We start from the raw sequence: 23,492 nt of genomic DNA, 5'->3' as shown, positions 1-23,492 counted from the left end.
CCCCGGCCACTAAAACACCCTAATGACCGGGCCATTTTTTGCAATTCTGACCAGTGTCACTTTGACAGGTTATAACTCTGGAACGCTTCAACGGATCCTGGCGATTCTGACATTGTTTTTTCGTGACATATTGTACTTCATGTCAGTGGTAAATTTAGGCCGATACTTTTTGCGTTTATTTGTGAAAATTTAGGAAATTGTGCGAAAATTTCGCAATTTTCAAATTTTGAAAATTTATGCCCATAAATCTGAGAGATATGTCACACAAAATAGTTACTAAATAACATTTCCCACTTGTCAACTTTACATCAGCGCAATTTTCGAAAGAAATTTTTTTTTCGTTAGGAAGTTAGAAGGGGTCAAAGTTCATCAGCAATTTCTAATTTTTCCAACAAAATTTACAAAATATTTTTTTTAGGGACCACATCACATTTGAAGTGACTTTGAGAGGCCGAGGTGACAGAAAATACCCAAAAGTGACCCCATTCTAAAAACTGCACCCCTCACACTGCTCAAAACCACATCCAAGAAGTTTATTAACCCTTTAGGTGCGTCACAGGAACCAAAGCAATGTGGAAGGAAAAAATGAAAATTTTACTTTTTAACACAAAAATGTTACTTTAGCCATAAAATTTTCATTTTTACAAGGGAGAAAAGAGAAAGTGCACCCTACAATTTATTGTGCATGTTCTCCTGAGTACGCTGATACCCCATATGTGGTAAAAATCAATTGTTTGGGCGCACGGCAGAGCTCGGAAGGGAAGGAGCGCCATTTGAATTTTTGAACACAAAATTAGCTGCACTCATTAGCGGACGCCATGTCGGGTTTGAAGACCCCCTGAGGTGCCTAAACAATGGAGCTCCCCCACAAGTGACCCCATTTTGGAAACTAGAGCCCTCAAATATTTTTTCTAGATGTTTGATGAGCACTTTGAACACCTGGGGGCTTCACAGAAATTTATAACGTTGAGCCGTGAAAAGAAAAAAAGGTTTTTTTTACCACAAAACTGTTGCTTCAACTAGGTAGCTTTTTTTTTTCACAAGGGTATCAGGAAAAAATGCACCATAAAATGTATTGTCCATTTTCTCCTGAGTACGCAGATACCTCATATGTGGTGGAAATCAAATGTTTGGACACACGGCAGTGCTCGAAAGGCAAGGAGCGCCATTTGAATGCAAAATTAGCTGCACTAATTAGCGGACGCCATGTCAGGTTTGAAGACCCCCTGAGGTGCCTAAACAATGGAGCTCCCCCACAAGTGACCCCATTTTGGAAACTAGAGCCCTCAAATATTTTTTCTAGATGTTTCGTGAGCACTTTGAACACCTGGGGGCTTCACAGAAGTTTATAACGTTGAGCCGTGAAAAGAATTTTTTTTTTTTTTACCACAAAACTGTTGCTTCAACTAGGTAGCTTTTTTTTTCACAAGGCTATCAGGAAAAAATGCACCATAAAATGTATTGTGCATTTTCTCCTGAGTACGCAGATACCTCATATGTGGTGGAAAGTAATTGTTTGGGCGCATGGCGGGGCTCAGAAGAGAAAGAGCGCCATTTGACAGCAAAATTGGTTGGAATCATTAGCGGACGCCATGTCACGTTTGGAGACCCCCTATGGTGCCTAAACAATGGAGCTCCCCCACAAGTGACACCATTTTGGAAACTAGAGCCCTCAAATAATTTTTCTAGATGTTTGGTGAGCACTTTGAACACCTGGGGGCTTCACAGAAGTTTATAGCGTTGAGCCGTGAAAAGAATTTTTTTTTTTTTTACCACAAAACGGTTGCTTCAACTAGGTAGCTTTTTTTTCACAAGGGTAACAGGAAAAAATGCACCAAAAAACGTATTGTGCAATTTCTCCTGAGTACGCAGATACCTCATATGTGGTGGAAAGTAATTGTTTGGGCGCACGGCGGGGCTCAGAAGAGAAGGAGCGCCATTTGACTTTTCAAACGCACAGACGCAGTGCACTGATCGGCCGCTGCAGGACGCACGGTCGGATGCGATAAAAAAAAGCGTCGGGGATACGTAAAAAAAAAAGTCACGCCAAAAATTGACCATGGATGCAGATACGTTATGTGCATCCCTGATCAGCGCTTGGCGGGAAGCACGGACGGATGCGATACAAAAAGCGTCGCAAATACGGAAAAAAAGTAACGCCAAAAATTGACCATGGATGCCGATCCGTTATGTGCATCCCTGATCAGCGCTTGGCGGGACGCACAGACGGATGCGATACAAAAAGCATCGGGGATACGGAAAAAAAAGTCACGCCAAAAATTGACCATGGATGCCGATCCGTTATCTGCATCCCTGATCAGCGCTTGGCGGGACGCACGGACGGATGAGGTGTAAAAATGGACAGGGGATACGGGAAAAAAAAAAAAAAAAAGTTATACTCACAGTACCCAGAGGACTAGCAGGAGGATCACTGACCAGAAGAGCTGCAGAGGAACAGATGGCAGAGAGATGGACAGCTTTACAGGAGCAGCAGGCAGATCAGCAGAATGCCCAGGAAGGACCCAGCGATGGACGCAGATGTGATCAGGCCGGTGAAGACAGGTAAGAGGACGTCGGGGGAGAGGGGGGGTGAGAGCAGAGGGAGGGGAGAGCAGAGGGGGGGGAGAGCAGAGGGGGAGGGGGGAGAGCAGAGGGGGAGACCGGAGAGGGAGCTGCAGAAGCAGAATAGAGATAATGGGGGAGGCAGTCAGATCGCGGGGGGAGCAGATCGGGATGTCGGGGGGGGGGTTGGGGGGAGCAGATCGGGATGTCGGGGGGGGCAGATCGCAGGGGGGCACGGCAGGGGCTATCACGGCAGCGCGCAGGGGCACCACGGGAGCGCGCACGGGCTGCAAAGTGAGCACAGTACTCACGTGCAGCAGCAGCGGTGACCTCAGCTACGGCGGCAGCAGCAGCGGTGGCGTGGTACCACAAGTACCAGCCACTCCACGCTGCAGACATGTTGGGGGAGGGTTCGCAGGCCAGCACAGGCCTGGGGAGGGCGGCCACCGGCAGATCAGACCGCCCCACTGCACACTGATTGGAGCGATTGCGCGTCATAGCACGATCGCTCCAATCAGTGCTGCAGGGGCTGGGGGCGGCATGTTTGAGGTCCACCTATGATATGCTGCAGCAGCTGCGGCATCTCATAGCTGGATCTCACAGGATCGCACTAATTCGGGCATTATTTTTGCCGAAATTAGTGCGATCGATGTGGTTGGCGGTTCAGATTTGAACAGCCAATCACATCGATCGTCGATAGGGGGTGGCGATGCCGCCCCCCCTGAGGTCAAGCAAAGGTCCCCTGCTGTAAGAAACAGCAGGGGACATCATTTGAAAGCCGTTGCTATGGCCACGGCAATCAAATGAAGTTTAGGCCGTAAAATTACGTCCCTGGTCGTTAAGTCACGTTAAAATAGGACGTAATTTTGCGGCCCGCGGTCGTGAAGGGGTTAAGCAGAAGTCTGAGAGGAGATAAGAGAGTTACTTGAGCGTCCACACTGCTGAGTATTTGGTGCAGTGTTGCAGGAAGGGAGTATTTTCCTCAATGGCGTCCAGATTGGAGTATTGGCACAAGCTGCTCTTCCTCAGTCTGTGCCTCCAGACACTGAACGGACTGTGGGTTCTTATCTACATTAAAATTGTGTTTCTTACTGAGAGCAATAAAGCTGATACAGGAACAGAGAGAACTGCTGCCACCTAGAGGAGGAAGAGCAGATTTACTAAGAATTTACTACAGGTTTCAAGCTTATCCAAGCTTCGTTCCTGACAGATGCTTCATAGCCCCCCCCCCCATGGTTGTTATGCTGTGTATCCATCAGTCATCAGTCATTTTTTAGATTTGCACTGGGATAGTAAGACGACATCCTTCTCAATATCTGGCTACAAAGTAAGAGAAACACAAAGGGGTTTTAAGATTATAATACTGAAGACCTGTCCTGAGGATGGGCTATAAATACTGGATCTCGGGTGGTCTGACTCTCAGATAATCGAAGGGACTGCAGTGCACATTGTGCCATTGTGCTTGGTGACCAAAGGTACAAACCTGTTCTGGCTCCTGTCCATTTGCTGTATTTGTGGTGCCCCTGAGGCTTCAGTCGCCATAGGGTATTGCATCTCACTTAAGGTGCAGTACTCATCCCGGATAAGGAGGAGGTTAATCACTGGTGTTTATCACAATCCATCACACACAACCACCCAGGGGAGCGTGCTGCTACTGGGGGGAGAAGTAGGAGCAACATTAACACATAGTTAGTCAAGTCTGCACCCAGCAGACAGGAAAGAAGTCAGGAGCTTGGTCCAGGCAACATCATACTTCAGGAGGCATCATGGGGCCCGTGGCTTGGAGCAGGAAGATCAGCCCGGGCTCTGTACAGCAGAAAGGGGATTCCAGGGTCCGCGGAGCGTGCAACAAGCACCCGTGGCTCATTTCATAAAACAGACTTTGGATTGGAGGGATCCCTGCCAGCAAAGACACACAGTGGAAACACTGGTGGTGACCTCTGAATTATCTGGGATTGACTGTTGCCATCATGGCAAAAAACGGCAATCCAAGGGTGACGATATTGCAGTGAGTAAAGAGAACTTTGACCGCAGCCCCTGTGTCGTCCCCGTCATTGCCCGCGCTCTGGCGCCATCAGCTACTACCACCTCCATCATCCTCCCTGGGGCCTAGCTCTAGCTGTGAAGAGCATCATCACCTGAGCTGCATCACCATCCGCCCCAGAAGAGAGCAACATCCCGCAGCGGCAGTTCCTCTCATACCACAGGTGGCGTAACGAGACAGCTACTCCCAACATCCCCATCCCCATCTTTATTGACACTGACTGGACCACGGAACTGGGCCATGCCACTGTGACATCCTAAACTGACACCGGCCCGGTGACAAGTAATACCCCAGGCCCCGTGGGCGCGTCATATTGATGTCCTCTCCTGACCTCGTCCTTGTCTTGTCTCCTGTGTACATTAGATGCTTCCTTGATTCTGACCTCGGCTTAGTCCCTGATCTCACTCCTGTCTGCCACCTCCAATATTTCCCATGTATCTGTTTCATTCCAATGGTTTTGACCTCTGACTTTCCAGTCACTTTTCTGGATTATGACTCTTCCTGACTCTCTTCCTATTTACAATTCCGTTTTTTTTCCTCATCTCACTACAGTCTAACCAACACAGATACCAATCCACCATTACTCCGGGGGTCGGGCTCTGCAGCGAAAACCAGTTCCTGTAAAAAACAAGGACTCTCTCAGCCTCCCCTCCACCATATAGCCAGAGCCAGTTACACTGAGGCTTCGAGGGTCCACCGACACTACCCAAGGTACATGAAACATAACATGGGAGACCTAGGACCTTCTACAGCTAAAGGAACAGATGGGAGGTGTTGAGGCGCTGTCACTGCAGAGTCCCTTATGGCTCTTTCATATAGGAAACGTGTAAACATGTTAACAGTTACCCGCTAAGCAACAAAGTCAACCCATGGTACATTTTACCACATACACTATGATGCCTCCCATGTTACATTTTACCACATACAGTAAAGTACCCCCATGGTGCTGTGACGGGGTCCTTCTCCCATATCACACAATCAACAGAGCGAGAGATTTGTGAGCAATCCAATATGCATTTATTCCAAGCAAATCAAACGGTGCATAACATAATCCACAAAACCAAGGGTAAATTTAGTAAAGAAACATGAATATAGTCCAGAAAGTGATAAATAAATGTCCAGGTCTCTCTGAGAAGCCACAGCTTCCCTTAGAGGGTCAATCTTCTTCCTTCTCTCTTCAATTTCTCCAACAGACTCACAGATCCCCCAGGTAAGCAGAGAGTTTACAGTAGGTGGATCCGAGGCCCCCTCCCCCAGAGTTATGGACAGGAATACTACAGGGGGTAATTACCTACAGACAATACAATGTACAGACAAGCAATGCAAATAATGGACAGTGAACTAAGCGTAAAATACGAACCTACACAGCATGAAACACAGTACACCATATCCCACCATCACAGTGCATTTTACCACACACAGTACAAGGCCCCCCATGGTGCATTTTACCACACTTTCCAGGTATGGATAAAGGAAGAAAGAAATTACAAAGCTTCTCTTGTACTCTGCAATGTTAAAGGGTTGGTGCGTTTTTTGTTGCGTTTTTACCTTGTGTTTTCCGCACTTTTGGGTGCAGTTTGTGGTTATAAACTGCATGTATGACCTTCCCCAGCAAAGGTTATGAGAATTCCTAAAGGCTGTGCACATGTTGCTTTTTTTTTCCTTTCAGTTTTCGCTGCAGAAAAAAGAAGCAGCATGTCACTTCTTTTCTAGAGGTCTCAACGTTTTGCTGTTGACAATGTTAAAATGCACCAAAAACGCACCAAAACGCGGTAAAAACGCATACATTTTTTGGGTGCGTTTCTCTGCCAGAGGGTGCGTTTTTCACTGGAGAAACAAAACTTCTGTGTGCGCACAAAGCCAACAACGCGGCTTCACATCTGCACCAGAAACATATGAAATAAGAGGGAAAAGGCATAAGAATGAGAACGAATGCAATAACCAGAGAAGATGGTTATTGAATAATTTGGTGCGGCCCCTGCAAAAAACAAAAAACACAGGATTTCTGCAACGTGTGAACATGGCATTACAATCACAAAAAACAACATAACATATAGTGAGGCTTATATAAATATGAGAATGTTCTGGCTGCTACGACTATGAATAAACAGGCTGGGGCTCTGGTGAACTTCCCTCACTGACAAATGGGTGTGGCTTGGGGTCTGGCTAGGGGCATGGTCAAAATTTGCTCTGCATAATTTTTCCTTTTTTCTGTTCTTCAAGAGTTGAGAGGTACAGTGCCTACAAGTAGTATTAAACCCCCTGCAGATTTAGCAGGTTTACACATTCGGAATTAACTTGGCATTGTGACATTTGGACTGTAGATCAGCCTGGAAGTGTGAAATGCAGCCAAAAAGAATGTTATTTCTTTTATATTTTTTTTTTTTTTTAAATTGAGAAAAGTTTATTCAGAGGGTCATTTATTATTCAACCCCTCAAACCACCAGAATTCTGTTTGGTTCCCCTAAAGTATTAAGAAGTATTTCAGGCACAAAGAACAATGAGCTTCACATGTTTGGATTAATTATCTCTTTTTCCAGCCTTTTCTGACTAATTAAGACCCTCCCCAAACTTGTGAACAGCACTCATACATGGTCAAAATGGGAAAGACCAAGGAGCATTCCAAGGCCATCAGAGACAAGATCGTGGAGGGTCACAAGGCTGGCAAGGGGTACAAAACCCTTTCCAAGGAGTTGGGCCTACCTGTCTCCACTGTTGGGAGCATCATCCGGAAGTGGAAGGCTTATGGAACTACTGTTAGCCTTCCACGGCCTGGACAGCCTTTGAAAATTTCCTCCCGTGCTGAGGCCAGGCTTGTCCGAAGAGTCAAGGCTAACCCAAGGACAACAAGGAAGGAGCTCCGGGAAGATCTCATGGCAGTGGGGACATTGGTTTCAGTCAATATCATAAGTAACGTACTCCACCGCAATGGTCTCCGTTCCAGACGAGCCCGTAAGGTACCTTTACTTTCAAAGCGTCATGTCAAGGCTCGTCTACAGTTTGCTCATGATCACTTGGAGGACTCTGAGACAGACTGGTTCAAGGTTCTCTGGTCTGATGAGACCAAGATCGAGATCTTTGGTGCCAACCACACACGTGATGTTTGTAGACTGGATGGCACTGCATACGACCCCAAGAATACCATCCCTACAGTCAAGCATGGTGGTGGCAGCATCATGCTGTGGGGCTGTTTCTCAGCCAAGGGGTCTGGCCATCTGGTCCGCATCCATGGGAAGATGGATAGCACGGCCTACCTGTAGATTTTGGCCAAGAACCTCCGCTCCTCCATCAAGGATCTTAAGATGGGTCGTCATTTCATCTTCCAACAAGAAAACGACCCAAAGCACACAGCCAAGAAAACCAAGGCCTGGTTCAAGAGGGAAAAAAATCAAGGTGTTGCAGTGGCCTAGTCAGTCTCCTGACCTTAACGCAATTGAAAACCTGTGGAAGGAGCTCAAGATTAAAGTCCACATGAGACACCCAAAGAACCTAGATAACTTGGAGAAGATCTGCATGGAGGAGTGGGCCACGATAACTCCAGAGACCTGTGCCGGCCTGATCAGGTCTTATAAAAGACAATTATTAGCTGTTATTGCAAACAAGGGTTATTCCACAAATTATTAAACCTAGGGGTTGAATAATAATTGATTCACACTTTTATGTTGAAAATTTATTAAAATTTAACTGAGCAACATAACTTGTTGGTTTGTAAGATTTATGCATCTGTTAATAAATCCTGCTCTTGTTTGAAGTTTGCAGGCTCTAACTTATTTGTATCTTATCAAACCTGCTAAATCTGCAGGGGGTTGAATACTACTTGTAGGCACTGTATATATAAACTAGTCACATGATGTAATAAAGCAGAAGCCTTTAGTACACCATAAAGCTGTGTGTGCTTAATGATTTCCTGAGCGCTCGTAAAACAAATCTTACTAATATGGTGTTCAAATGGCATAAAATAAGTATACTATGATAGGAAAGAGATATAACATAAGTGATGATGACCCTTCCCTCAACTGCAATCCAGGGAAATATAATACAAGAAGGCTAAAGAGCAAAGTCTACAATGATAAGGAAAATGCTGGAAGACATTCTGCTGCATCCATCACATTTGCCTTATGTGCATCAGACCGAATTCGGCCATGGCGTCTGCTGATCTGAGAGACGAGCTGCTCTGCTCCATCTGTAGGAACATTTATACAGATCCTGTAACCCTGAGATGTGGACACAACTTCTGCCGGGACTGTATTGATGGAGTGCTGGATACAGAGAGCGGGTATGGAGTTTACACCTGTCCTGAATGTAGAGCAACATTTCGGAAGTGGCCTCCACTACAGAGGAACATAGCTCTGTCCAATATAGTGGATAATTTCATGTCTACTCATCCACACCAGGAGGAGATCACCGGGATCCGCTGCACTTACTGCATTCACTCTCCTGTATCGGCTGTTAGATCCTGTCTGCAGTGTGAGGTGTCTCTGTGTGAGAAACACCTGAAAGTTCACAGCAAAACAGCCAAAGATCATGTGCTAACAGAACCCAGCACTTCTATAAAAAATAGACAATGTTCTGTCCATAGGAAGATCCTGGAATATTACTGCACTGAGGACGCTGCTTGTATCTGTGCGTCCTGCAGTTTGGCTGGAGAACATCAGGGCCACCTAGTGGAGATGCTGGAGGAGGCGTCTGAGAAAAAGAAGAAGAAACTGAGAAATGTTCTCCAGAAACTGATCAAAAAAAGAGAGAAAACTGAGGAAAGAGTTTGGAGTCTGGAGGAGCGCAGGAGAAAAGCTCAAGAACAAGCATCTGGAGAAGTTGAGAGAGTCACTGCACTGTTCATAGACATCAAGAGACGGGTGGACGACCTGGAGAAGAAGATCCTGAGTGAGATCTCCAGACGGGAAGAGCAGGTGTCACAACCACCGTCTGATCTGATCCAGAAGCTGGAAATAAAGAAGGACGAACTGTCCAGGAATATGAGGCACATTGAGGAGCTGTGTAACATGACTGATCCACTGACCGTCTTACAGGATCCAGAAACTGGGGACTTGTGTGATCCTGAGGAGGACAGAGGTGATGAGGACACAGGAGGGCATGACAGAGGTGATGAGGACACAGGAGGAGATGATCGGGGTGCGGAGCTGATCTTACACATATCCCACACATTATCTGATATGATAAGAGATATAAATGTGACCTTCTATGGGGAGGATCCTGCAGACATATTACTGGATGTAAAAACAGCTCATAATAATCTCCTTATATCAGACGACCTGAAAACTGTGACCTGGACAAAAATAAGACAGAATCGTCCAGAAACAGCAGAGAGATTCCAGTATAATCAGGTGATGAGCAGGAGGGGATTTACCTCAGGACGACATTACTGGGATGTAGAGATCAGTGGTTCTCGTTGGTGGAAGGTGGGGATGTGTTACCCCAGTATAGACAGGAGCGGAGATCACTCACAGATTGGAGATAATAATAAGTCCTGGAGTTTATATAGAAGGCTACTATATAATAATCAGTATTCAGTGACACATGACAGTAAAGTGATCCAGTTACCGCACCTGATCTCCAGTGATAGAGTCAGGATCTGTCTGGATTATGAGGCCGGGCAGCTGTCCTTTTATGAGCTGTGTGACCCCATCAGACACCTACACACCTTCACTGCCGCCTTCACCGAGCCCCTTCATGCTGCATTATGTGTATCTGGTGGTTCTGTAAAGATATCAGGGAAGAGCAGCTGTGAGGAGCCTTCATCGTCAAAAAAAATCCACCCAGCAATTGGTGACATCACAGGAAGTAGAATCTATGATTGGTGGAGCATTCAGCCAGTGGCAGGAGTCTCCTGAAGGATCTTGTCACTTCTTGTATCATAAATTCACTTTTAACAGCTCTAGAATTTTTCTTTAGATTTTCAAATATTTTTTTTTTCACGATAACATAGGGCTTAATTTTTATTTCATTTTTGTATTACTTTTTTTGTTAATATCAGGGGAAAACAAAGAAAAATAGGAAACCATACCTCCCAACAGCCCCAGATTCAGTGGTAGTATCCCAATTTGAGTGCTCTCTCCCGCAGTTCTGCTGTTCACAGCTCTTGTCCCGGTTCCTCCTCTCAGTTCAGTGAATAAATTAATTTAGGAAGAGCAGTAAATAAATTAAATTATCATCTGCTCTGGTTTCCAGCAACAGGACTAGAACTCATGAGGTCCTTGTCTACAGGAAGCAGCTCTACCATTGAGCTACTGTCACTACAGAGGGCTACAAGAGGATTTGGTAATCTTGACCTGTATTGTAGGCAGAGAAGACAGAAGCAAATTATTTAGTTACATAGAGATATAGATAGATTTATACTGCATCTCTATGTAGGTGAATGAAGAAGTCAGATTCTTTTGCTCCCATAGAACTATTATAAAGAAATGAGAAAAAAAAATGACATATATAATTTTATTTTGAACCCCCCCATTGGAATGAAACCAGCAACTTTCAAACACATTACAGCAGCCCTAGCTGTGGAACCACAGGCTCTACTGATATCAGAGAGAGGATTTTATATAGATGCACCTGCAGTGCAGCCTCTGACTCCACAGCAGATTAGACTGGACATAGAGATCCAATGTACATAGTAGCATCTTTGCATCCTGTATTCTAGAGTAAGAGTAAAAAATATGTTTTCTTCTAATAAAATTACTAAAAAGAATCAAAATAACAGAATAATATAACTTTGTGCTATTTTTTAAAAAATAATAAATAATCACAAATCAGCAAAAAACATGGATACATTTGCTTTCTCTGTAATTGTAATGATCCGCATCACACAGCAATCAGATTATTTAAGGCGTCAGTAAATGGTAAAAACAAAATGGCACAATTAATTTTTTTTTTCCTCTATTAAAATGAATTAAAAAATTGCAATAAAAATGTAACGCAGAGGCCATGTTCTCATGTAGTGTAAATGCTGCATTTTTTTCTGCGGTGTCTGCAGCACACAACGCAATAACAATTTTCTCTGATTATTGCATTTTTGCTGTGTTTTCTATGTGTTTTCCCCTATATTTGATACGTTTGATGTTTGTTGCAGATGTGAGTCTGGGTTTTTAATGCCTTTTAATACTACACAAAAGCTTTGATTCTGCATTTAAAAATGAAATGTTTTGGTTTTTTTTGCTTGCGTTTTTTTCAAGCTCCACAAAGAAGCCTATAGAGAAAATAAAAAGCACCAAAACGGCAGAGTTCAGCGGCATCTATAGATGCAGAGAGGGCGTCTTTTCATGAAATCACATCCACTTTGCTTGGACATTTAGTCTGTGTTCACAAGTAGTGTAAATGTTGCGTTTTTTTCTGCTGTTTTTTTTGCACATATATTCTGCTGTGTTTAACTGTCTAAGGAATGTGGGTGTGATTTCATGAAAAGACGCCGCTGAACTCTGTTGTTTTTGTGTTTTTTTTTTCTTCTCTAGAGGTTTCTAGATGGAGCTTCAAAAATGCATGGAAGAAAACTGCAGCTACTTTTTTTAAATGCAGAATCAAAGTTTTTTTGTGCTATAAAAACTCTCAAAAAAACGCAGCTTCACATCTGCACTAAAAATGCAAGAAATACAGTTGTGCTCAAAAGTTTACATACCCCAGCAAATTTTTTGCATTCTTGGCCTTTTTTCAGAGAATATGAATGATAACACAAACTCTTTTTTTTTTTCCACTCATGGTTAGTGGTTGGGTGAAGCTATTTATTGTCACTACTGTGTTTTCTCTTTTTAACTATTTATTGTCACTACTGTGTTTTCTCTTTTTAACCTAGAACGCATACCTGGGGCCTCACAGGCCTGCTAGGTTACTTGTTTTCTATTTTATGCAAGATTACTTTAGTTAGAATTTTGAAACTCTAGGTATTCCTCAGGTATATAGTTGTTAGTGATTTCCAGTTGTTCATATATTTTTATGTTATAGGCATTTTGGTAAAACAACTCTTTTTTTGGGACTACCTCATATTCACATACCTGGGGCCTTTTAGGCTTGTACTTGGTTTACATGTGATCCTCAGTCTTTTTGTCTGTACTGTTGCTGGGGAAGACTTTGTCTTTATCTTGTCTTACTTTGTCTTTGAACTTTTGATGTCTACCATGATGGAGCGAAGCAACACGAATTGCTTACCAAGGCAAATTACGGAAGCTATGATCCGATGTAGTATACATTTTCAGGAACATCCAGAGCCAAGAGAAAAAAAAAAGAAAGCGCTGTTATATTTGTCCAGCAAAGAAGTAACGGAAATCTGAGCGTTTCTGTACTACTTGTAGACAAAATGTCTGCAAGGAACATTCTTCCGAAAAAATAATATGTGAAAATTGTTGGGGTAATCAATAATGTTGAAAAGGAAAGTTTTTGAAAAGAAATATTCCTGCATCATGTTTACTACAACTTTTATATAAAAACCATTTTTAGACAAAAAAATTGTTGTATATATAATTATATAGAATGCATATATTGGGCATTTTAAGCCGGTATAATTACTTTTTTTTTTGTTTTATGCACATAATTATAATGTTTTGAAATATTCACATCTCAAATAAACTTTGAAAACAATTTCTATTTGATTTACTCCATGTTATTTGCACACAGGCCTAAAAGGCCCCAGGTATGTGAAAGTGTAGATTTCTATGGTTGCGTGTTCTGGGGTTAAATCATACAGACAACCAAAAACATCCAAATTACCCTGATGAAAACTTTACATACCTCAGTTCTTAATACCATGTATTGCCCCCTCTAACATCAATGGCAGCTTGAAGTCTTTTGTGGTAGTTGTGGATGAGGCTCTTAATTTTCTCAGATGGTAAAGCTGCCCATTCTTCTTGGCAATAAGCCTCCAGTTCCTGTAAATTCCTGGGCTTTGCTTGAGTTTTCACTAAACTGGTTCAATGATATTGAGGTCATGAGACTGAGATTGCCACTCCAGAACCTTCACTTTGTTCTGCTATAGCCAATGACAGTTCAACTTGGCTTTCTGTTTTGGATTGTTGTCATATTGGAACATCCAAGTACGTCCCATGCGCAGCTTCTGGGCTGATGAGTGCAAATTTTCCTCCAGTATTTGCTGATAACGAGCTGCATTCATCTTTCCTTAATTAAACTTTGACCAAGTTTCCTGTGCCTTTGTAGCTCACACTTCCCCACATCATCAGTGATCCACCTCCATGCTTTACAGTAGCAGTAGTAAGGGTATTCCTTTCATCATAGGTCTTGTTGACACCTCTGCAATTGTAACATTTATGGTTGTGGCTAAAAAGTTCAACTTTGGTCTCATCACTCCAAATTACCTTTTTCCAGAAGTTTGAGGGCTTGTCTCTGTGCTGTTTAGCGTATTGTAGGTGAGGTACTTTGTGGCATTTGCGCAGTAATGGCTTTCTTCTGGTGACTCGATCATGCAGCCCATTTTTCTTCAAGTGCCTCCTTATTGTGCATCTTGAAACAGCCACACCACTAGTTTTCAGTGAGTCCTGTATTTAAGCTGATGTTATCTGTGGGTTTTTCTTTGCATCCCAAACAATTTTCTTGGCAGTTGTGGCCAAAATTTTTGTTGGTCAGATATCTCGTGGTTTGTTTTTTACAGCGCCCCTGATTTTCCATTTGTTAATCACAGTTTGAACACTGCTGACTGGCATTATCAACTCCTTGGATATCTTTTTTGAATCCCTTTCCTGTTTTGTACAGTTCAACTATCTTTTCCTTTAGATCCGTTGACAATTCTTTTACTTTCCCCATGACTCACAATTTGGAAACTTCAGTGGCTGGATGAAAGATGCAAGAGTCTGTCTGGATCCCAGAATCTCACTCAGCTTTTATGCACACACTGATTACAAGCAAACAGGTCACAGGTAAGGATGTTACCTTTATTAGCCATTCAAACCCATGTATGTCACCTTCTGTGCATGTTATCAGGCCAAAATCAACAGGGTATAGGAACTTTTCATCAGTCATTTGGATGTTTTTGGTTGTCATTATGATTTAAAAGGAGAAGACACAGTAGATGACAATAAATGGCTTCACCTAACCACTAACCATGAGTGGAAAAAAAGATTTTGTGTTATCATTCATATTCTTTGAAAAAAGGCCAAGAAAGCAAAAAATCTGCCGGGATGTGTAAACTTTTGAGCACAACTGTAATGGGGAGAATGTCAAATATATAGAAATAGGAAAACGGGTTTTAGCCGCGCTGAAAAACCACTGGTACAGGATTAATGAAGAGGTTTCTTTTTTATTTCAGCATTTCCAACGCGTTTCAGAGACAAGGACCGTCTCCTTCCTCAGGGAAAAAAAGAAATCATGCAGCTGTTTAACAGTCAAGTGTTATAAAGGAGGATGAAGACTGCCACATTGACAGCCATGACGTCATCCACCCACTCTGTTGCAGGGCAATGACTCAGACACGTGGAGAACATACAGGAAAAAATCACAATCAAATACATCGAATTATTGTAAAACACAAATAACTGCATGAGATAAAAATAAAAATTATTAAAAGTTGTTAAAAAAAATTTTGTGGTCCATTTTTGACATATAAAGTTTTAGATTTGCAGGTATAATTTATAAAAAAAGACTAAAAAGAGAATGGAGAGGTGCGAACCTGTGAACAGTTACTAGTATGCGGGGGGATTAGCCACCGTACCATTCCTCCAAATACATCTAGTGAACTTGGTAGAAATGGGGATGGGATGTCATAAAGTGACTCAGAAGGATCAGTTTATAAAGGCAATCGCCCTCCAAGAGACGTGAAAATTTAATAAATATTTGTATATATATAAAATATAGATCTGTGCAAGTGCATGAACATGATAAATATTAAATCCATTATCCGTATCAAGTTTTACTGTTTAGAAGAATAAAATATCAAATGAAAACCAAAGCGAACAATTTGGATGAATCAAAGAGGGGCTAGTGTGGGATAACCGAACGTAAGGTGAAAAAGAACCGCATCTATGAAAGAAGGAAGCGAGTGCCAGTGGGGACGGGGTGAAATGAGTTCAGACCGTGGGAAAAAACAGACTGCGCTCATTTCACCCCGTCTCCACTGGCACTCGCTTCCTTCTTTCATAGATGCGGTTCTTTTTCACCTTACGTTCGGTTATCCCACACTAGCCCCTCTTTGATTCATCCAAATTGTTCGCTTTGGTTTTCATTTGATATTTTATTCTTCTAAACAGTAAAACTTGATACGGATAATGGATTTAATATTTATCATGTTCATGCACTTGCACAGATCTATATTTTATATATATACAAATATTTATTAAATTTTCACGTCTCTTGGAGGGCGATTGCCTTTATAAACTGATCCTTCTGAGTCACTTTATGACATCCCATCCCCATTTCTACCAAGTTCACTAGATGTATTTGGAGGAATGGTACGGTGGCTAATCCCCCCGCATACTGGTAACTGTTCACAGGTTCGCACCTCTCCATTCTCTTTTTAGTCTTTTTTTATAAATTATACCTGCAAATCTAAAACTTTATATGTCAAAAATGGACCACAAAAAACTTTTTTTAACAACTTTTAATAATTTTTATTTTTATCTCATGCAGTTATTTGTGTTTTACAATAATTCGATGTATTTGATTGTGATTTTTTCCTGTATGTTCTCCACGTGTCTGAGTCATTGCCCTGCAACAGAGTGGGTGGATGACGTCATGGCTGTCAACGTGGCAGTCTTCATCCTCCTTTATAACACTTGACTGTTAGACAGCTGCATGATTTCTTTTTTCCCTGAGGAAGGAGACGGTCCTTGTCTCTGAAACGCGTTGGAAATGCTGAAATAAAAAAGAAACCTCTTCATTAATCCTGTACCAGTGGTTTTTCAGCGCGGCTAAAACCCGTTTTCCTATTTCTATATATTTGACATTTGCTAGCCACGGGGCCGCTGCTTTCAAACCAATCTGACACTCACATGCGATCTCAGGAGTTGTGACTGGCACAACCAGATCAGGTGAGTGTACTCTTATTTTTCGTCATCTCCAGTCATACCGGGTAAGACCCTATTTGCGCCTTCTGTCTCCCCACCTCTAGCACCTGTAATGGGGAGAAGGCATAAGCAATGCAGGCAAAATGCAATAATCAGGGAATATTGTTATTTCGTAGTTTGGTGCAGCCTTACAGACACAAAAAGCAACATGTCATATAGGGAAGCTACATAAAGATGAGAACGTTTTGGCTATAAAAGATCGAATAGTCTGGGGTATCTGCTGAACATCCCTCACTGCCAAGTGGGTGTGGCTTGGGGTGTGGATAGGGGGCGTGGTCAAATTTGCCACGGCGCGCCGCATACTTTCTCCCTCATTCTGTTCTTCAAAAGTTGGGAGGCATGAGAAACATGTATATTTCTCACATTTGTTTGTTTTTTTTATATTTACTTTTTCATGACAAGGGAACGCTAAAAATATTTTATTTTGTGTTTATCTTTTCAATTAAATTATTTTTATACAATGGATGCTGTCATATTGTTTTTTTGCCCTGAAAAATGTGCTAGAACTTACTATCTGGGTAGGGCTTATTTTTGGGGAAACATGGGTAGGGCTTATTTTTGGGGAAACATGGGTTGAGGGTTAACTTACCCCCAAAAGAAGGCAGACACCCTCCAGGAGAATGACACTTACCAGAGCCTGGACATCTGCTTTACTCTCAGGTTCTCCTGCATTCCACAGTCGGTACTCCCAGCAGGTCCTCGTGCGTTCCACAGCGGTCCACCCCTTTTATTCAGCATCCTTCCCCTCTCTCACACACATATTTGAATACAGTAACATCACACAAACACACACACACAGATATATCCTATTGCAGTAAAACCACATACAAACATACACATCCGGTGATACTCTACTGCTTCCGGACAGCAGAGGGACCTGCGATGCGATGAACTGCAGTGAAACGTATCGAGGACCTGGTCCTCAATGCATTCCATCGCAGGTCCTCGATAGGTTCCACCGCAAGTACTTGCATTTCATAACGTCCCAGGTCCCCCTGCCAGCCGCAAGCAGTACGGTATCACCAGAAAATTAAAAGTTACTGCGATCAGGTGTGTGTGTGTGTGTGTGTGTGTGTGTGTGTGTGTGTGTGTGTGTGTGTGTGTGTGTGTGTGAGAGAGAAGGGATCCTGGACCCGATGTGTGTATGAGCAGATCTGACAGTGACACAGATAACTGTTGGTGAGTCCATATGTGGCACTCCAGTTCAGTGGTCATGGGAGCCACAGTGACATTGGTCTCATCCCTGGGGACAATGACATGCCTGGAAACAGTGGGGAAAAATCTCTTTGTCAGGTACATTAACATGCAACATTTCCTCCTCCGGGCCAGTAGGGGGAGCTCAGAATGTGTTTTGAAGGCAGCCTTTCTGGACATACTGACCTGGAGGAGGACTTAGGGTGGAACATGAAGCAGGATCCTCAGAACGTCAGCTTTCAAGGACGGAGTGCAGGTACCATGACAACAGAATCCTCGACTACTGGGTGCTAACGGCCTAGTAGCAAATACCAGAGGACAGGCGATTCCATATCCCCTGGCCCACAACAGAGAATCCTTAGGTGAAGTTAAACGATAGAGCCCGGGGCCGCAGTAGTACTAGTGGGACCCATATCGGCTTGCGCTACCCGCCAAGAGGGACCAGACAAGTTGCCAGTAAGAAGAGAGATGCTGTGCGGCTTCAGGCCACAGCGACCCCACCACAAGCGCATTAAGAAAGGCCTACAAACCACCGGGCAGAGAGAAAAAACCCACACTGCTTCCAGACTGACCGGGCCATGGAAACTCTGGGACCAACTAAAGGTAAAGAAAGCAACCAGTCTGTGTTGGTCAGTTACTCTCGGCACCCACAGTCCTGCACTCTAACTACTACCACCATAATTTTTCCCTGGGGACTGCTCCACCTACGTGGAGCAATACCATCCCTGCTGCGACTTCCACATCAGCTCCAGAGGACACCAACTGCGGCAGAGGCTACTACCTGGCCACATACCGTAGGTGGCGTCACAGAAGACAATCCCTTCTACTTCTCCCACTACCTCCTCCAAACCCACCATCCTCATCCACCTTCCATTCCCCGTGTATTGTACACCTCGGGGCCACAGAATTGGGCCAGGCCTCCCGTGACACAGCAGAGACCTGCATCACCAGCCCGGTGAGTGCAAGGTACGAACTTAACCCCTTAGTGCCCCGTGGGTGTTACACATACATCATCAGCATCTGCAAGCTGTTCAGGGTCTGGCGAGTGCAATAACGGGGTCTGTCTTCTTTCTTTTGGGTCTGTCTTCTCTGGTTTGGGACAAAAGTGTAGCAAAAGAGGAGACAAAATGCTGATACTTCATTCGCCTTAAAAAATACAAAATTCTTTATTCATGGTTCCTTAACCCCTTCAGTCCCCGGGCACTTTCCATTTTTGCGTTTTTGTTTTTTGCTCCCCTTCTTCCGAGAGCCGTAACTTTTTTATTTTTCCGTCAATCTTGCATTATGAGGGCTTGTTTTTTGCGAGACAAGTTGTACTTTTTAATGAAACCATAAGTTTTACCATATGGTGTACTGGAAAACAGCAAAAAAATTCCAAGTGTGGAAAAACTGTAAAAAAAAGTGTAATGGCACAATAGTTTTTGGGATATAGTTTTATTCACCGTGTTCACTATATAGTAAAACTGATGTATGGGTATGATGCCTGAGGTCGGTGCGAGTTTGTAGACACCAAACATGTATAGGTTTGCGCAGATGCTACGTTTTGATTGCCTGTTATTGCATTTTGCGTAAAACCTGCGGCGACCAAAAAACGTAATTTTGACGTTTGGAATTTTTTTTGCCACTACGCCGTTTACCAATCAGATTAATTGATTTTATATTTTTATAGATCAGGCATTTCTGAATGCGGCGATACCAAATATGTGTATATTTATTTTTTTTTAACCCTTCAATTTTCAATGGTGTGAAAAGGGGGTGATTTGAACATTTAGGTTTTTTGGGTTTTCTATTTTTTAAAACTTATTTTACTAGTCCCCCTAGGGGGCTATAGCGATCAGCAATCCGATCGCTCTGCCTTACACAGCTGTAAACAGCAGATACGGTCACTTCCTGATTCATTCGGCTCCGGGCCGAGTGAAAATGAAAGTGACTCGTCATAGATGCAGACATCATCACATGACCCTGTGTTACCATGGCAACCACCGGAAGTCACGTGATCACTCACGTGTCTTCTGGTGGGGGCGTCGGTAAGTAAAAAACATGACCGCGCGTATATTAATCTCGCTGACAGACTTTGGCAGCAAGATGTAAGGGGTTAATGTTACGGGTGGAATGCGATTCCACTTGTAACATGCAGGCACACATGTCAGCTGTTGAAAACAGCTGATATGTGCGCCGATCGCCGCATCCTGCCCGCGTCAGGGGGCGGGGCTTAACCTTACATGATCCATGACGGATAGATCCGTCAAAGGTCGTGAAGGTGTTAATAACAAGCAAGCAGCTCTGAGATACAAGGAGCATGTCGACAACAGCTGTTTCATGCTACATGAATTGCATTTCAACAGGTCCATCCCCTCAGCACTGTCTTCTGTCTTTTGGGGGTGTCCACTTTCTATATTGAAGTGTCCTGCTGTAATTAACTTTTTTAGCTGAATTGACACTTCATTATTGATCTGCAAATAAGGCTTATTTTTGGGGGTAGCTGTAATTCATGTCACTACTTACGGGTAGTATAGACGAAAGAGTAGTCCGGAAAGCCGGGGTCTGGTAACAGGAGGACACGTATGGACACAGGGAGAATTCAAGCGTAAACAGGTCACGATCCAGGGTCAGTATTGCAGGAAGACACGTAGCAAACTTCAGGGAGAAAACTGAGACATAGTCAGATAACGGTCCAGGGTCAAAAGGCAAGTAGTCACGACAGGAACAGGGAGCAGGCAAAAAGTAATCAAGCAACAGTCTAGGGTCAGAAAACAGAGATCAGAACAAAGCAAAGACACAGGCTAACAGCACAACTACCAAACCAGAATGTACGACTGGCAAGGTTCTGGGGGAGCATGCTCAGAAAAGAAACAGGGCAATTACCAGAAAGATGAAACACCTGAGCATACACCTCCCAGAACAAGAATGGAATCTTGCACAGTCAATCAATCTGCCAGCTCAGCAGTAAAGAATACACAGCAGAGCATCTCCAGTACAAAATAATAGATAAAAATGGAGATGTAATCTGATTGCATAAAAATATTATTATGGATTATATAATAATTAAGAATAAAATTGTTCGAAATGAGTTAGTTTTAATGATCTTTTTCTGCTTTTTATTATGATTTCTCTCCAAATGGGATTTTTTAAATTAAATAGGCCGGAATTGGGCCAGAAAGTATCGAAAGGTGACTGGATACGTAATTACTTTAAACAATGTTTGTGTTTCTTCTCACTTTCGCCCCAATAATACTTCACTTTCTACTGCCCCCTCTGATCCCTAAACCCTGTAATGAACTAATTATCTCTCTCTCCATCCTCCCCACCCATCTCACCTCCTCCTCAGATCTGTTGCTTCATATAACTCTGTATGTCTGTAGACACACACGACCACCTCATGGCCTCTCCTGCTCCTACCTTCTAACACTATCATTGGTTCTCCTCATTTCTGGAGATATTTCTCCAAATCCTGGCCCTCTTCATCACATCACCACAGTCACTTCTAACTGTCGTCCACGATCTTTGACTTATTTTCGCAACCTTTCTAACCTTATACCCATTCACCCAGGCCCCGCTCCTCTAACAGGAGCTCTATGGAACGCTCGCTCTGTCTGCAATAAACTTTCCTACATCCATGATCTTTTCATCACTAATAAACTTTCCTCCCTCGCCATCACAGAAACCTGGCTCACCCCTTCTGACACAGCCTCTCCTGCGGCACTTTCTTATGGTGGTCTCAATCTCTCTCACATACCCCCGTCCCAGTAACAAGCATGGTGGAGGAGTTGGTTTTCTCCTGTCAGAAAAATGCTCCTTCACCCCAATTCCATTGCCATCCTCCATTACTCTTTCCTCTTTTGAAGTGCACTCTGTCCGCATCTATTCCCTCTCTAACCTTCAACTGGCTATCATTTACCGCCCCCCTGGGCTGGCCACCACCTTTCTTAACCTCTTTACCACCTGGCAACTTCATTTCCTTTCCATCGACATTCCCACAATCATCATGGGTGACTTTAACATCCCTATTGACACTTTCTACTCATCTGTCTCTAAACTTCTAACACTCGCTTCCTCCTTTGGCCTCTGCTAGTGGTCCTCTGAGGCTACTCACAAAGATGGCCACACGCTTGACCTCATCTTCACCCGCCTCTGCTCCCTATCTAACCTCTCAAACTCACCTCTCCCACTGTCTGACCACAACCTACTCACATTCTCTTCCCTCTCTTCTCTAAGCACACAACCCCCCATATCACTTCTCCCCTATGCCTCAAAATTACTAGAACTGCATGTCCATTTTGAATTGTCCTCATACCTCTCTTCATGCTCCCTCTTTGACCGGTTACAATCTGGCATCCGACCCCATCATTCCACTGAAACTGCCCTAACTAAAGTCACCAACGATCTACTAACTGCCAAAGCCAAGCAACACTACTCTGTCCTTCTCCTCCTGGTCCTGTCTTCTGCCTTCGACACAGTAGACCAATCCCTCCTACTACAGATTCTCTTGTCTCTGGGCATCACAGATTTGGTGCTATCTTGGATCTTCTCATACCTAACAGACCGGACTTTCAGCGTCTCCCACTTTCATAGCATCTCCTCATCTCGCCCTCTGTCGGTGTCACCCAAGGTTCCGTTCTTGGACTTCTGCTGTTCTCCATCTACACCTTTGGCCTGGGACAGATTATAGAGTCTCACTGCTTTTAGTATCACCTCATTGCTGATGATACGCAGATTTACCTCTCTGGACCTGACATCACCTTACTAACCAGAATCCCACAATGTCTGTCTGCTGTTTTATCCTTTTTCTCTGCTCGATTTCTGAAATTGATAATGGACAAAACAAAATTCATTATCTTTCCTCCACCTCACTTAACCCCCCCACCTGACATATCCATCAAAGTCAATGGCTGGTCACTCCCCCAGTCCAAGGTTCTCACTGCCTGGGAGTAACTTTAGACTCTGCTCTCTCTTTCAAACCACACATCCAAGCCCTCTTCGCCTCCTGCCGCCTCCAACTAAAAAATATTTCCCAGATCCATACATTCCTTTCCTAAGAAACTGCAAAAACCCTAGTACATGCCCTTATTATCTCCCACATGGACTATTGCAACCTCCTGCTCTGTGACCTCCCTTCTAGCAGTATCACACCCCTACAATCTATTATACACTTTGCTGCCCAGCTAATCCACCTTTCCCCCCACTACACCGCGACCTCTCCTCTCTGCCAATCCTTTCACTGGCTTCCCATTGCCCAACAACTCCAGTTCAAAACCCTAACAGTAACCTACAAAGCCACCCACAACCTGTCTCCTCCTTATATCTGTGACCTAGTCTCCCAGTACTTACCTGCACATATCCTTTGATCCTCACAAGATCTCCTTCTCTACTCTCCTCTCATCTCCTCTTCCCACCACCGCATCCAAGATTTCTCCTGTGCCTCCCCATACTCTGGAATGCTCTGCCACAACATTTCGGACTCTCGCCTACCTTGACAAGCTTCAAAATGAACCTGAAGACCCACCTTTTCCGACAAGCCTACAACCTGCCATAACCCTCAGTTTGATACAGAGCTGCACAACCAGCTCTACCCTCACCTACTGTATCCTCACCTATCCCTTGTGGACTGTGAGCCCCCGCGGGCAGGGACCTCTATCCTCTTGTACCTGTTTGTGCCTTGTATTGTTTATACTTACTGT

At 43.7% G+C, this 23,492-nt stretch overlaps 1 protein-coding gene across 1 annotated transcript; it reads left to right on the top strand.

The window, feature by feature from the left end:
- Positions 1–8,748: 8,748 nt before the first annotated feature.
- On the top strand, positions 8,749–10,458 carry LOC142302248 (E3 ubiquitin-protein ligase TRIM39-like). The gene has a single exon (XM_075343323.1). The coding sequence runs from the start codon at positions 8,749–8,751 to the stop codon at positions 10,456–10,458; it is 1,710 nt and encodes a 569-aa protein (XP_075199438.1).
- The last annotated feature ends 13,034 nt before the right edge of the window (positions 10,459–23,492 follow it).

The sequence above is a fragment of the Anomaloglossus baeobatrachus genome, chromosome 4 (assembly GCF_048569485.1).
Source record: "Anomaloglossus baeobatrachus isolate aAnoBae1 chromosome 4, aAnoBae1.hap1, whole genome shotgun sequence".
Taxonomy (NCBI): Eukaryota; Metazoa; Chordata; class Amphibia; order Anura; family Aromobatidae; genus Anomaloglossus; species Anomaloglossus baeobatrachus.
The sequence above is the reverse complement of the archived record's forward strand: the minus strand, read 5'-3'. Positions and strand labels throughout refer to the sequence as shown.